Source organism: Neolamprologus brichardi, chromosome 2 (genome assembly GCF_056152115.1).
Source record: "Neolamprologus brichardi isolate AB-2024 chromosome 2, ASM5615211v1, whole genome shotgun sequence".
NCBI lineage: Eukaryota > Metazoa > Chordata > Actinopteri > Cichliformes > Cichlidae > Neolamprologus > Neolamprologus brichardi.
Window position 1 is genome coordinate 24805177 of NC_142105.1, and position 14638 is coordinate 24819814.

Sequence of the window (14638 nt, forward strand, 5' to 3'; positions counted from 1 at the left end):
CTCCACAGGTGGGAGGCAAATCAGTTAAAACTGGAAAGTTGGATGTGCTATTAGACCCGAGGGCCCACTGTGACATTTAGGTTACATATTTTAATTGTGTTGAAACAATATGGAAATATTGTGAAATATTTTGCAAGCGGACAGACCAGCATAAAACGTAAACATGAGCACACACACACACATGCATATACACACAGAAACACACATAGCAAGAGGGGAGGGAAAAAAAGGCTAGCATCCAGGCAGCGTGCCGAAGGGCAGCCAGCCAAAAGAGTGGGAGAGAGAGAGAGAGAGAGAGAGAGAGAGAGAGGAAGACAGACAAAGAGAGAGAGAGAGAGAAGGCGGGAGAGAGGAGAGAGGAGAAGCAGGAAGGTCCTTACATAGCCTACAGGAAGAGCTGTGTCAGGGCAGGAAACTCCATGTTTGGGCACGGTGGTTTCCTGGCTAGCTAGAAGACTGACATTTCCTCTACTAGTTGGCTTCTGCAGAGTGGATCACATGAAGGCATAAAGGAGGCTGCAGGGGTGGTGGTGGTGGGCCTCCAGTTGGGAAGGGCTGGGCCCGATCTCTGGTTTCAACTCCAGTGCTCCCTCCCTCCCTTTCTCTTTCTGTGCTTCGCTCCCTGTTCAGACTACAGCTTGCAGCATATTGCTTTAACAGACACTTCACAGGTCAGCATACATTCTTTGCACCAATTACAGTTTAAGTGACTGCAGGAATGCAGCCGGGAATTTTGCATGACATTTTGGTGCTATGTTAGCATAGCCCTGCGCCTACTTAATAACCCATAGGAGTTAATGACAGCATGATCAACATGTGGATAGCATCTGCATATACATCTACAGCATGTAAACCATGGATCCACTTAGCTCTGGGGTGTCTATCTGTTTTGTATTTCCAGAATTACTGGATGAATACTCATGAAATTTGACACAGATATTTGTGTTTCCCAGAAAAATAAATTCTTGGCTTTTCTACTACCACAATAATCAAATCATTTCTTAATTTGTCCATTTTAGGTTAAGAAAAATAGGCACCCTGACAACTTCAAATGTTCCTGCCAGTCTTGGATGTAAAATAATTCACACTGGCCTACAATAAACCTTAAAGGGTATATGACAGCGATCACCCTGCTAGAATTTTTGTAGCGTTCTATTAGCTTCATTAGTAGACTCCATGCTGATGTTAGCTCAAAGCACAACTGTACCAGAAAATCAGCGCCTCTGTGCAATGCTAAAAGTTATTTCTGACTCCCGAGTTCAAAGAAAATGCACACACAAGCGCTTTTACTTTAAACTCTGGCATTCAAGTGTGTGCTGTTTCCGTTTAATTTTCGGCAAACAGACTTGCACACACAGAAAGACATCTCCGTGTTGTATTTAAACTCTTCTCAGTCTGACTTTAATGATTCTGGTGTTTTCTCTCCTCATTGCTTTCCCGTTTCAGAAGACGTGGGAATGGAATAGATGAAATCGGAGCAAATACTCAAACCCAGATACTTTCAGTCAGTGGCTGAAACCACGTCGAGGGCTCATGCTTCGCTGCTTATCGATCGAACATCTGTGCATTTGTCTCAACAATAAGCTTCGACTGCACCCAGACAGACAGACAAATATACAGACAGATGTTTCCTGGTAAACAGCTAGTGCTCCAATCAGACATAAATCTGCAAAAGCGACAAGTTTAAGTCGTGCACCTGCCCTCTCGCTCGCTCACACATGCTGAGGAAAAGCAGCAGACTGAGGAAAAGGAATTAAAGGGGAGAAAGAGGATGGACCGTAGACGAGCAGGGTGTGGAAATATAATCTGAGACACGAAAACTCACAAATAAACAATAAACACATCCTGTCACGTCTCCCTGGGAGATTACGTTATAACTCGCTGCAGAGAAGCAGTATAGTGTAGTTCTGCTGCTTCATACCAACGCGTGGATGGAATGGTGATGTTGGTGTTTGTGGCGACAGAGGACAATTTATGTGTGCTTGTGCGATTATGTGAGAAAACACTTCAGAGGGAGAACAAACGATTGTTTATTGTTGATTTATGAATGCTAAAGGTAAAAGTCTAATGTTGTGCTTTTACCTTTAACATCCCCATAATGTTGGAGGAAATGAAATGAAAGATGGGACGTAGTGTGTTTGGGCACGGCAAAGCGGAAGAATAGCCTTTCATTTAACTGCAATTTCTCCTCATTTTTTACTGCCTTGGAATAACAGAGAGACCCTCGTTTTCATCCTTACAGCAGCTTTTAGCCCGCTGGTCTGGATAGAATAACAGAAAAGAGCTGGGGTCATTACTCACAATGGAGGACTCTATTAAGCAGCAGTGTACAGAGCTAAATGCACACACATGCAAGCACACACGCTCGCACCCCGAGGTGCAGAGACAGCACAGCGGACCCTGTGTGTGTGTGTGTGTATGTGTATGCGCGCGCATGTGCACGTGGACGGGTCAAATGTGTGGCCCTCTTTGTATAAATTACACTTAACTGCAGGGATATTTCCGAGCTGTAAAAAAACATACACACACGGGCTATGCGCACTCTTTGTAATCTAGCACCATTATTGGCGGCTTCACGTACATTAGAGGATGAAAATGATGGAAGGCGAGAGGAGATAGGGCTGCTGAGGGGTAATTTCACCGAGGGGGCATCCGAGGTATTTATAGCCAAACGATTGAAGCGTTGAAAGCATACTGAGTTTATGATCTGATCACAGATGTATCCTAATGGAAACATGATAGCCAGGGAACAGTAATGCACAGCTTACCCTAGGCTTAATGTTTTGAGTCGACTGTATAGAAAACTTTACTTTTCTATCACCTTGTCAAAACATTTGAGCACCCAGCCAAAAATTTCCCAGGTTAAAGTTGGGTTATAGCTGTGGTCAAGGCAGTAATAACCTGTCAACTGTTTCACATTAGGAAGCGTAAAAGCCTACATACACACTTGACAGAGCTGACAGATGCTGACATGCCACTGCATGCAGTCACAGGCCCTAAATGAGGACCTAACGGTGATGATGTGACAGAGATGTGGCTGTGCTCGGCGTGCCACACACTGCTTACTTTTAACTAGCTGGAGGCAGATGAGGACAGGCACAGAGAGGAAGCAGAGGAAGAGATTATTAGATTTGTATTTAAATAAATCAGCAGATAATTCGATTCGATTAGATTAAAGGAAGAGTACATTTTGGGAAAATGCTCTTTATGACACCACGCTTCCCGGGTGTCTGTCAGGTAAATATGAACAGAACTTCCCCCTGCTTTCAATCTTTTCTGCCATGTTAAGTTCACAGGCTATTGGCTTCATATTTACCTGTAGCCATAAAAGTGTTATTAGTTTTCTAATTAAACTTTAAGCAAAGGCAGCAATCCATTCTTTTAAACAGACCCTTGGAATTTCCGGACCTCAGAGTTTCCGATGAGAGCATCAGGTATAAAACGAGCGAGCTCATGACTTCATATGAGCATTTACATATGAGCGTGTGTTTGTGTTCATGTGCATGTGTTGTTGGACAACAGAAGCTCCCAGCAGGTATCCCACACTCCTGCTCCCCAGACGCAGCACGCTGATGACATCAGCTGGTGTGAAAGTAGCCATTAGTTCCACCTCATCACTGAGGGACAAATATAGCAGCGCAAGGCTTTCATCAGACGTGGAGGACAGCTGTAGTGAGGGGGCGGGAAAGAAAAACCTGGCCAGATGATGATATACATTCCCCGTATCCCTCCTCCGCCCCAGTTCTCACTTCTCCCTCTCCCCCGCGATCATGCTGTCACCCCTGAGACTCATAACACCTAAAAGGCTCCTGCATATAGGCACACATGGCAAAAACACTTAGGTATGCACTCCCACATGCAGACACACACATAAACCTGTTTGCCTAAAATTACATTCATTTGAAACAGGAATATCCTGTTTTGTGTACGTTATAATGCCCCCGCTTTCAAATGAGGTTTAGCAGCAGGCAGATGACAAGGGGTGCTTTTGTAATACCTGGCGCTGCATTATGAAAGCACAGCAGGCACAGCGCACCGAACTATTGTTAATGTTAGTCAAAACTATAAAACACCGGGATAAATTATGTCTCTTTCTACTGCTGGTAGTCCTGATGCTCTTATCTTTGGTCCTGAACTAGTAATGCACGTTTTCTTTCCTGTATTAGCAATACAGTTTTGAGGCTTTTTTTGTAGTTTTGTAGGCCTTCACTTCAGTCATTATTGACTCGATCCACAGGTATTACCTAACAAGTAGGTTACGGATCATTTTTGGCAGTGGGGTTAGATTAAGTTATAGTCGGTGCTGATGTTCTATGGAAAAGCAGCGCACTTACCGGTGTGTGTGTGTGTCTGTGTGTGTGTGTGTGTATGCGAGTGAGCGAGTGTGTGCACTGTATCTCAGAGCAGGTGGCTGCGGTGCTGGAACAAACACCTGGCCTCCGCCTTTTGAGTGACAGGTGGTGAAGTCACTGCAGGGCACATCTGGAAGGTGAAGCGAGAGACACAGATTTTGTGTTGGGCCTCTGTCTCTTTCAGCTTTTGATGCATCACAGTGAAGCGAAGGTCGCTCTGATCTGACCCACGGAGCACAGTAGTTGATTTTGTGCCTGTTTTATGGTTCTATTTCCAGTCTATAATAGCTGCAGCAGAAAGCCAAACTATGTAATGCAAATTTGTCTTGAGTTATATTCAGTCCTGAAGCCTGCAGACACACAATCACATAATCAGAATATTGTAGCGCGCACCTATAAGCCGGGCTGCTGTGAAAACTGAATGGCCCTGAAATATAACTCTGTTGCTTTATTTGAAATGGGCAGAATCTCTACTACCCTATTATTGTCCCAAAGCCATTGCAATAATTTACACTCCTCACCAATCTAAACATTTACATGAGTCTTTTTGCTTAAATGATTGTTGTTTAGGAACTGAGGTCTTGCACAGTGCTGTCAGAAGCCTCTAAAGTGCACTTGGAAGACATCCGCCGCACAACACGCGTCCCCTTTTGATAAAAAGAGAAAACTCTGAGCGGCATGACTGCATTTATTTACCCAGCCTCGCAGACCCTGCTCGGGGATTGCATATGATATTCCGACTAACAGACAGAAAAGAAAATAACGCAAGCCCACTTACTAGCCTTGACACATAAAGACTTATGAGGGCCTGTTTGCATTTCAGAGCCACCCAGGTGCCTTTTGTAAAGCTGTAGTGTACTTGATGCCGAGTTGAAGAGGTGTCATATTTGGAGGTACTTAAGCATGCACTGTTTTGTTGTCTGTTCAAAGCCATGTACTTCAAACAAGCATGGCTTATTAAGTAGAGCTAAAGTTGCCAGGACACCTGTAGATTATTGTGGAAGTGATACGTCAAAAATCTCTTTTGTGTGCCGCAAATAATTTCAAAGATGCTTGTAAGCTACGCTGCTCTTACATCTCTTGTGTTTGAACAGGTACACTGCAAACACACACATCCACACATCTTAACCTAGAAACAGTGAACAGATTTGTGTTATTCTGACAATCTATTATGCGCTTGTGTGTCTTTAGATTCACAGAGAGGATCTGTTGTTTCAGGTTTACTGGAGCCTTTTTTCCTCCCTTATTTGTAACCCGAGAAGACATCTGAATACAGAACGACTGCATTTTTGTCCAGGTGTGTCATAACTTATGGAGTTTTTGACTCAACTCCTTTTCAGCCTGTGCACATTTCCTGAATACCATATCTCTAGAAGTGTTGCAATCTATGTGAAATGTACATGTGAGGTGGTTCGAAATCAAGCAGTTTCAATATAACCTACTTCTCCCCCCAAAAGACACAACAGGTGTCGAGTGCAAGAGGCAGAACAGGAGAAAGCACCTGACGACCGACTCTGCATTCCCTTTTGGCAAGATTAAAAAAAAAAAAAGCCATCCCAGTGAGGCAGAGTGAGGCTCTGAACATGAGATCAATGGAGCATATTTAAAAGACATTAGAGAGCAGTCCTCCTGTCACATTCCTATGATAAAGTACAGGATTCTGGCCCCGAAGCATACAGTACCATGTATCTATAAAAGCGATCCTCCAGTGTCATTCCTCATGTGCTTAATCTCCAAGTGGAGATAAAAGATGGAGGATGGCCAGCAGGGTCTACGGGTCTGGGTCATCCTACCCGACACTGGGATCCCCCCAGCGGGCCGGCAGATGTCAAGGGGTGAAGGTAGGGGAGAACGGATAGCTGCCGGCCCTGGAGCCCCTCATTCACTTTCTAACTTGCTCACATTAAAGAGAGCTCTAATCACTGCAGGGACTTGGCCAATGATGTGCGTATCAAAAGGCATATTTCAAAAAGGCATCTTAAAAGGCCCGAGGGCGAAGAGGCAATAAGAGCACATTTGTATGTGGATGAAAGGGAAAAGTGTAGACAGACCTTGCATCAGAATACAGCGGGGGGAGATCATTAGCATCTCCAGCAAAATATGCACTAGCAGAGAGAGGGAGAGAGGTACAGTCAGAGAGGGAGAGAGAGGCAACAAGGTGGCAGTGGGACGGGGTTGTAGGGCTGAGGGAGAAGGGATGGTTCTCTTCGCCATTCATTCTTTTTTGTTTTACACAGTTCCCAAAAAGAATAAGAGAACAAATAAATTTTTGAACAAAGGCAGGGCTCTTGAAATGGAAGCCCGCTGGGGGTGTGAGGTGGCTCCATTGTGAGTTACAACAGAGTGAACGCATCTGCACTCCCAAATCCTCTTACACTCCTCTCTCACCTCCCTAAAGAGAACAGGCCCAGTGCGTGAGCTTTGATATGCGAGGAAGAGCCTTGAATCAAAGGATGTGATGGGATACACAATTCCCTAATACATTGAGCAATATTGGCCCGTTTCTCTTTCTAGCATTTTGGTTTTGGACTGTGACAGAGTCGCGGCACAGCCTCCCCCGTCTGACCAAAACTGGTTGAAATACTGTCTCCTAACACGAGAAAGGACTGAGAGAAAAGCGCCGCGTGTGGTTTTCACATTGAGTGAAGGACTTTCCTAAAAGCAGGGTAATATGAGAAAGTTGTGATGCAAAAGCTGCTGAATGGCTTTTTTTTTTCTTGCAGCCAAGAACCAAAATAAGTCTGTAAACAATGACAGGAAATGACAGATTCTGGGATTTTAAGCCACACAAGGAGTTTCAAGATCTGCCTAAAAAAAGGCTAGATATGGCTCTGAGTGAGGAACATCATAATTTAAACATCAAGGTGTCTTAACTCAGCACAGAGACCAACCACAATGCTGATTTGTGTTTGTGTGATTTTCTGCTGCACTTTCAAATATTTATGAAAGTGTAGCAGCGGTGCAGACAATATCCAAGAAAATGGACCATTGTAACTTTATAATGCATTTTTTTTCTCTCCTTTAATTTTACACATAATTCAGCTTACACACACACACAAACACACACGCATAGTGTCAGCAGAAGTGAGGGTGGTGGACGGCGAGCTTTAAAAAGACAGTAGAATAGAACAAAAGCTGGTAACTTGGCATATTTTGCACACTTGTACATGAGCAGCATGCAGACGCACAGCGTGAAGTAACTACAGTAGTTTGAGTCGTTAAAAGATGTCTATATTGCACAGAGATGCCTGCGCACTGTTCACGCACAAATACCCACACACCGATATACAGACACGCTCATCAGACCAAATTTGGAAATTTGGTATCAGGAGACCAATTATCTTAATTATTTTCCCTTTCCCTCCATTATTCTCCTCTACTTGTTTTCCTGCTTTCTATTTTAGCTGTGTTTGCATTTGTGAGTATTTTGGTTAGTGCATTTCACAACACAAAATTACTCCAAAGCTCTGCGAGAGGAGGGATTGTGTGTGCATGTAAGTGTGTGTGTCTACATAGGCTAAAAAATCCGGGCTGTTTTATTTCCATACTCAAACATGTAGCAAGAGTTCCTTGCCTAGGGAACAGTGGCAGATGAGTAATGATGGTGCGAGTAAGCTGTTATTATATTCTGCTTGAAAACCCAAAGAAACAGCATTTAAACCTTCAGGGCCATTCTGTTCAGCTGCTGCCATGCAACAGTTCAGACTAACCTACACGGATATTGCCCAATTGTGTGTTACAGCTCATTCACTACGAGGTGACAGCATCTCGCCAACCACGGAAAGGAAGGTAATTATATTGTGATGGATTTCACCTGCACCCCATGAAAATAACCCCGTGCATGTCTAAGCACAGCTGGTTTCAGACATCCCTACCTAAAACTCATTTCGCCATCATGGTACAGACGGGAATATTTTTTCTTATTTTTTGGTCTTTTGCTAAAAGATCAAATTGCTTGTAGGCTGTTTAGTCAACGGTGAGGGCCGGCGATATATCCTAAAATCTAAAAAGAAATGGAAATTTAGATAAGCTGGGTATCTTCAAGAGCAAGTGGGACCTAGATAAGAATTCCTCATCTTCAGTGTTTATAGGCATGGGAGTCATGGGTTAGCGTTATCATTAATAAGAGGGTTTGAAATGGAGACTTTCCACAAGATCATGCTTTGCAGATTTGCCCTTAAATTAAAGGGCAACTTTCTGTGATGTAAAGCTATGATGTAAATCCACTGATAATCTGCCGGCAATTAACATGTAAGCTGATGAAATGTATACCATTTAAGCATGAGCATCATGCATGGCAAAATCAAGAGTGGAGATTTGATGCAACGAAGATGGCCTGAAGAACCAGTGAAAATGTTCAAAAATGCACATGAAAACAAATATACATATATATTCAGATTTTTATTTATATTTCATTTCTGGAAGGATATCTTGTACACCAAATATCCCGTTGGCAGTTAAGCGCATTCAATGTGTTTAGAAGCCAGAAACAGTCACTTGTTTTAACAAACACAATTACAAAATAAAGATAAACCACAAAATAATGAACTGCATGTATATAACATACAAAAGAATCCCATGCCTACTCAGTAGGTAACTTCAACATTCCAGCTCTTGAAGATGTAGATATTTACATTTCAGTTTTACAAAAATAGACTTTATAATTTTTATCCTTTTTTGCTTACATTCTGATAAAATGAAGCGGTGCCCTCGGAGCTCGTCCCTTCACTCCCTCTGTGTACATTCTGTAACAAAAATAGTCCCTCAACCCTTAAGGCGAGATGCTGTGCATCGTCTCTCGCGCTCAGCCATGTCACACAATCAACAAGGCTTCACAAAAGGCACCAAATAACAGGAGCGTTTGTCTTGTTTAAGTTTTTTTCTAAAAAAAAAAAAAAAGAAAATGTTTTTTTTTTCTTTTCTCTGTTTTTCCATATAACTGAGCGATATGTCACATGTGAGAAAGAGAGAAAGAGATAGTACCAGTGGATGATATTTACAAACAGAAACGAACATCACTCTTACTCATGCTTGAATACTTAAGTGCGTTTTTTTTTTTTCTTCAAACAATGTCGAAACGTATCACAGCATCATCACTACATAATAGAGAAAGTATGTAGAAAATATGGCCCTGCTCACTTCAAATAATACAATGCAAATATGCAAACAACTGTTCACATCAGTGGTACCAAAGAATGATAAAAACGAAACATGGCACATGTACAATATACATATATGATAGCTTATGTATATCATTCATTGTCTTTAGTACTGTATGACCGCCTGCAAGGACGAACATGCCTCTGTACTTCAACTGCAGGCGATCTGTTTGTCTCATGGTTATTGTGTACCTATAACAGAGACTTGCCAGTTTCTCTGTCTTCAGAGTCCCATATGCACTTGAAGTGCTGCATTTGTTTTAGAGACAGAAAAAAAATCCCTTTTCATCTTCTATTGTCTTTGCCCGGTCCTTGACATGTGTCTTTTTCTCTCTTTCAGGTAAATCTCAAGATTCACCTAACACTGCACAGGGAGCAGAAAAGTGCTTTTTGGAGGGGGAAAAACAAAGTCCTTTTGATGCTGATTTCTTTCCCCTCAAAAAACCTTAAGGAAAGAGAAGTACGGAGAGACTAAAAAAAGTTCTTGTCTTTGCTCGTTCTTAGCAAATCTCAATTGTCCTTGGGGAAAGGGTGGTCTGCATGTCTGGGAGCGGGGTGGGGATGGGGGAGCTGTAGATGTTGGATGCCACTGACGAGGGGAAGGAGGAGGCCACCTGGGATTGAAAGGTGCTTGACATGGACACCGATGGGTAGGTGGTGGCGACGGATGGAGATGGGTAGGAAGTGTGGACGGGAGAGGAGTAGCAGGAGGTGACTGGAGAGGGGTAAGAAGACACTGGAGAAGGATAGGAAGTGATGGAAGAGGGGTAGCTGGAGGGAGGTGAGGCTGCTGAGACCGGGGCTGCTGTTGCAACCACTGCTCCCACCTTCTCTGCTTTCTTGTCCTTCTGCCGTAGGTGGATCTTTGTGTGTCTTTTCCTCTCGTCGCTGCGGGCAAATTTGCGTCCGCAAATCTCGCAGGCAAAAGGCTTCTCGCCGGTGTGAGTACGGATGTGCGTTGTCAAGTGGTCGCTGCGGCTGAAGTTACGCATGCAGATGCGGCACTGGAAAGGTTTCTGACCTGTGTGGATGCGGATGTGACGCGTCAGCTCATCAGACCGTGAAAAGCGCCGATCGCAGGTCTCCACAGGGCAAGCGTACGGCCTTTCGTGGGGTGGTGTCTTGCTTGGCCGGGTGGGGTACTTGCGCATGCGGCTAGGCTTGATTAGCTGGGACTGGTAGACACTTTTTAAGTCCTGGGAACCAGTCTGGGTTGCAAAAGCCTTGATGGTAGAAAGAGGAGTCAGCGAGGGCTGGCTTGACTGATTCTGGAAGGGCTTTTGGTCAGGAGGGACCAGGCTGATCTCTCCCTGCTGCTGAGGGAAGAGGTAGTCAGGAATCATGGGCACAGGGAAGCTTGTGCTGCAGGTCTTGCTATTGGGATAAGCAGGGGGTGGGTACTGCACTGTTCCAGCTGAAGTGGGAAAAGCCTGGCCCTGGTCTGGGAAGATATCAGAGTTGGAGCTGGAGTAGGTTGGGGCAGCTGAGTAGATTGGGTTGGGTTCACTGTGGTGAATCGAAGAACTGAGGCTGGAGCTCTGAGATGAGGACGAGGAGGTAGAAGAAGACGAGGAAGAAGAGGAAGATGGGACTGAAGAGGAGGAGGATGAGATGGTCTGTGAGGCTGCGGGGGAAGAGCTAGAGCTGGGCGCAACATTGCTTATCAGCCCAGAGAACAGGCCCAAGATCGGCTCCGCCCAGAGGCTGTTGCTGCAGGTGGTGGCGGGCTCAAGGGTGAAGCTGCCTGTATAGGAGATGGGGGGCAGCCTTTGGGTTGGGTAGGTCTGCTCCACCACTGGCTTCTCACAGTTGAAGGGGATATCAGGTAACGTATCTGCAGGGAGCACAGAGAAAGCAGAGACATAAATCAAACTGTCAATATCCAGAGGGAGGGAGAGGGAATCCTGCCAGAGCAGTGGACAGTGTGTCACCCCTCTCTCCTGTCACAGATCAGACAGGTGCCCACACAGAGAAACACCCTCAAACTAAACTCTTTCCCCCTCAACCCTAGAACTTTGTCTATCTAAACAGCAACAGAAGCCGCATGCTTTCTAAACACATTGGCTCAAACTCTCTCAATCTTTCTTTTATTTTCCTACTTCCTGTCTTTCACAAGCTCGAGCACGCACACACACAAGCACAGCGTTCGGATTCCTAAAACCCATCACAGAGCCAGAGGCGATTGATCATCGAAACTGCAGTTCAGCTGTTTTTGGAAATGCAATTTGAATTGAGCTGTAGGAGTGTTGAGAAGCATGCGGTGGCAGAGCAGAGTCTGAGTCTTTAGAGACCTGACAAGGATATAGAGCTATCAATAAATTAGTGTTAAGTAAGGTGTTTTTATTTCTCTGTATTTAGTTTTAACAGAATTATAATATTAAACAATAGTGTTCAGTGAGCTAAAGGGGAAGACTGCAAAACTACATGCAGCAGACTTATAACTAAAAATCTTAAATGTCAACTTAAATCAAGCATGACTGTTTAATCCAGTGAAATAGCAATAAACAGCAAACATAAATAATATTTTTGTAAGTTGCATAGCTGTTTCTGTCAACTCTTTCTTGGTTCATTATAGCTCTACAGATGCGTTTAATTCGGTTTTAAATGCAGCATAAACAACCAGAAGCAATAGAGAAAAAAATCTCCAGATCTTACCTCCAGCGAGGTGGTCATACTGGTCTCCTGGCTCCCCGGAGCCAAAACCGGCACCTTCTGGTGCAGACGCAGAGAGGAATGGGGTCCCTGCAGAGCTGAGCATCATCACCTCCTCCAGCTTAGGGTAGCTATCCATGGGGGAGTGAGAGAACCTCAGGGGCTCGGAGTTCTGCAGGGCTGGGAGAATCATCTCAGTCTTGGCTGCAGCCATCCTCTGCTGGTGCTGAAGCTGCAGGGCTGAGACTGCGCTGGTGGCTGGTGTTGAGTGCGTGGAGGCTGGGCGCACGTTAGCAGAGCGGTGCCTCGCAGGTGGAAGGAATCACTTAGCCCAGTTCAGGGAGCGCTGCACACTTCTTCTGATGCCGAGGAAGATGCAGCTTTTCTGTCTTTAGTCCGTGACTCTTGCTCTCCCGTGGTCCTGTCGTTGTCCGTGTTTCTCTTAGAGGTGAGTAAAGATCCACTTGTCTTTTCGGAAAAAATCAAACGTCTCCTTTATACTCATTCCCTAAGATTCATCAAAATTAATCTGTTGATTAATTTCGACTTTTTGTAATAAATTACTTCTCCAATTCAGGCTTTTTACCTTTTTGGATTGATGTTGTTTTGAGTTGACGTTTTACTTTTTAATGTGATTTTTCTGTCAGTGAGATCTATTTGTTTGTCTCTCTATCTCGGCTCTAACAGTTGCTCTTGTGGGCTCTCAGGGCTGTCTATGAGCCGAGAGGTTTCCCCGCTCCTTTTATACGTGCTTTGTGACGTAGATGTCCATATTTGGAGCATAGGAAGCCCATATTTAGGCACTGCAGTGGAGGACACATGACGCTGGCCTGGGGGGGGGGAACAGAGAGGAGAGACTTTATATTAAGCTCTAACAGTAAATTGTGAAGACAACGCCGCTCTTCCTCTCTCCCGAATCAATGTATCTTCATAGACAGCAGCATTATTCTTGCGCTCTCCCGGTCGTCCCATAGATTTGATTTGGATTTCCCATCTGTGCAGCAGGCAGCGCTGCTGCCGGAAAGCCCTGCTCCGCCGTGCCTTATAAGGTCGTGACTACATAAGGACCTATTCCGGTGGGTTTCCATTTCCCCTGTCCTTATTTGGAGCTTCCTTTGGCAAAGCCGATCGCTGTTTAGCAGCGAATGAGAGAATGGAGTGCAAATCATGTCCAACGCTCACAATAACTAATGTCAGCGACAGAATTACGGTCCTGTGTTTAAAAGCGCAGCTTAACTCGCGGTTCGCCTGTAACCACTCTGTGAAACAGACGAACTGCGCTGCGTGGACCGAGTTAGTGTTTAAACAGACGCACAGAGCAAGCCAAAAACACGACGAACGCTTTTTAAACACAGTCCCAACAACAATTTGGGTCCAAAACACGCAAAACCCAACTGCAACACCAGCTCACGCACAACTTTAACGCCCTTTTTTCAACAACTACTGATATTTACGAGTTGCATGGACGAGCGTTTCTCTAAAACCTCTGCTTAAGGACCTATTCCGGTGGGCTTCCATATGTATGTGTATATATATATATATATACATACACACACACACACACACACCCACACACACACACACACATATATATATATATATACATACATACATACATACATACATACATACGTGTGTGTGTGTGTGTGTGTGTGTGTGTGGACAATTCTCAAGCAGCAGTCTGAGAATTAGGAGGCTGCAAACTGCTGGATGGCAGCAAACTTCTCCTAAATTAACTTTCCATCTCTTTCGGCGGTGTCATTGATTAATGAGGACAGATAGGGTGCGGCTGCTGACGAGGTACGGGGCGATCTATCTAATTGAGGGGTGTCCCCTGCTCAATATTCAGGGAATCTCTCTGCCACTCAGCGGCCTAATGGGCCGCGTTAACAACATTGTGCACAGCTGCCAGGACGCCAGCGGGATACCGATGTTACCCCGGCTGCTCCAGCTTCGGCTGGGGCTCCTGCACTCCTCGGTGGAAGCTGACGGGAAATCGATGTGTTTCCCTTGCTGCTGACTGGATCTATATGTGAGCAACCTTATTGGGAAATATCGTGGGCAGGAAACTTTGAGGTGGTCCAAGAGAAGGAGAGGGAGGGAGAGAAAAGATACCGCCGGTGAATATAATTTGATTTACATTCAGGATTTAGGGAATAAAAGGCCTTTGAACCAAGTTTAAACTGCCCCATCCAGATGCCGCTGTCACAAGCATGCTATCACAATCGGACTGATTGAAAAAACTGACATAGATCGATGGATCGATTGATGTGGTAGCAAAACAATCATTCAGGTACGCACAACTGGCGTTTGGTCGTTGCTGGATTGCATCCCCTTGCAGGCATTTTCCATTCAGCCTCTGGCAAATGTCTCTGTTTACCCCTATTAGAGTGATAGCAAAATTCTGTCATATATTATGAATGATCTGGAGCAGAGGCTCCTTAACAAAATCCAAATATGCCTGGAGTAGACGGC

The 14638-nt window shown here is 44.6% G+C and overlaps 1 protein-coding gene across 1 annotated transcript; it reads right to left on the minus strand.

Moving 5' to 3' along the window:
• Positions 1–9249: 9249 nt before the first annotated feature.
• Positions 9250–12865, minus strand: egr1 (early growth response 1). The gene is made up of 2 exons (XM_006781510.3): positions 12167–12865; positions 9250–11345 (listed from the first exon to the last, which is right to left on the minus strand). The coding sequence occupies exons 1-2, from the start codon at positions 12375–12377 to the stop codon at positions 10012–10014; spliced, it is 1545 nt and encodes a 514-aa protein (XP_006781573.1). The 5' UTR covers positions 12378–12865; the 3' UTR covers positions 9250–10011.
• Positions 12866–14638: the final 1773 nt, after the last annotated feature.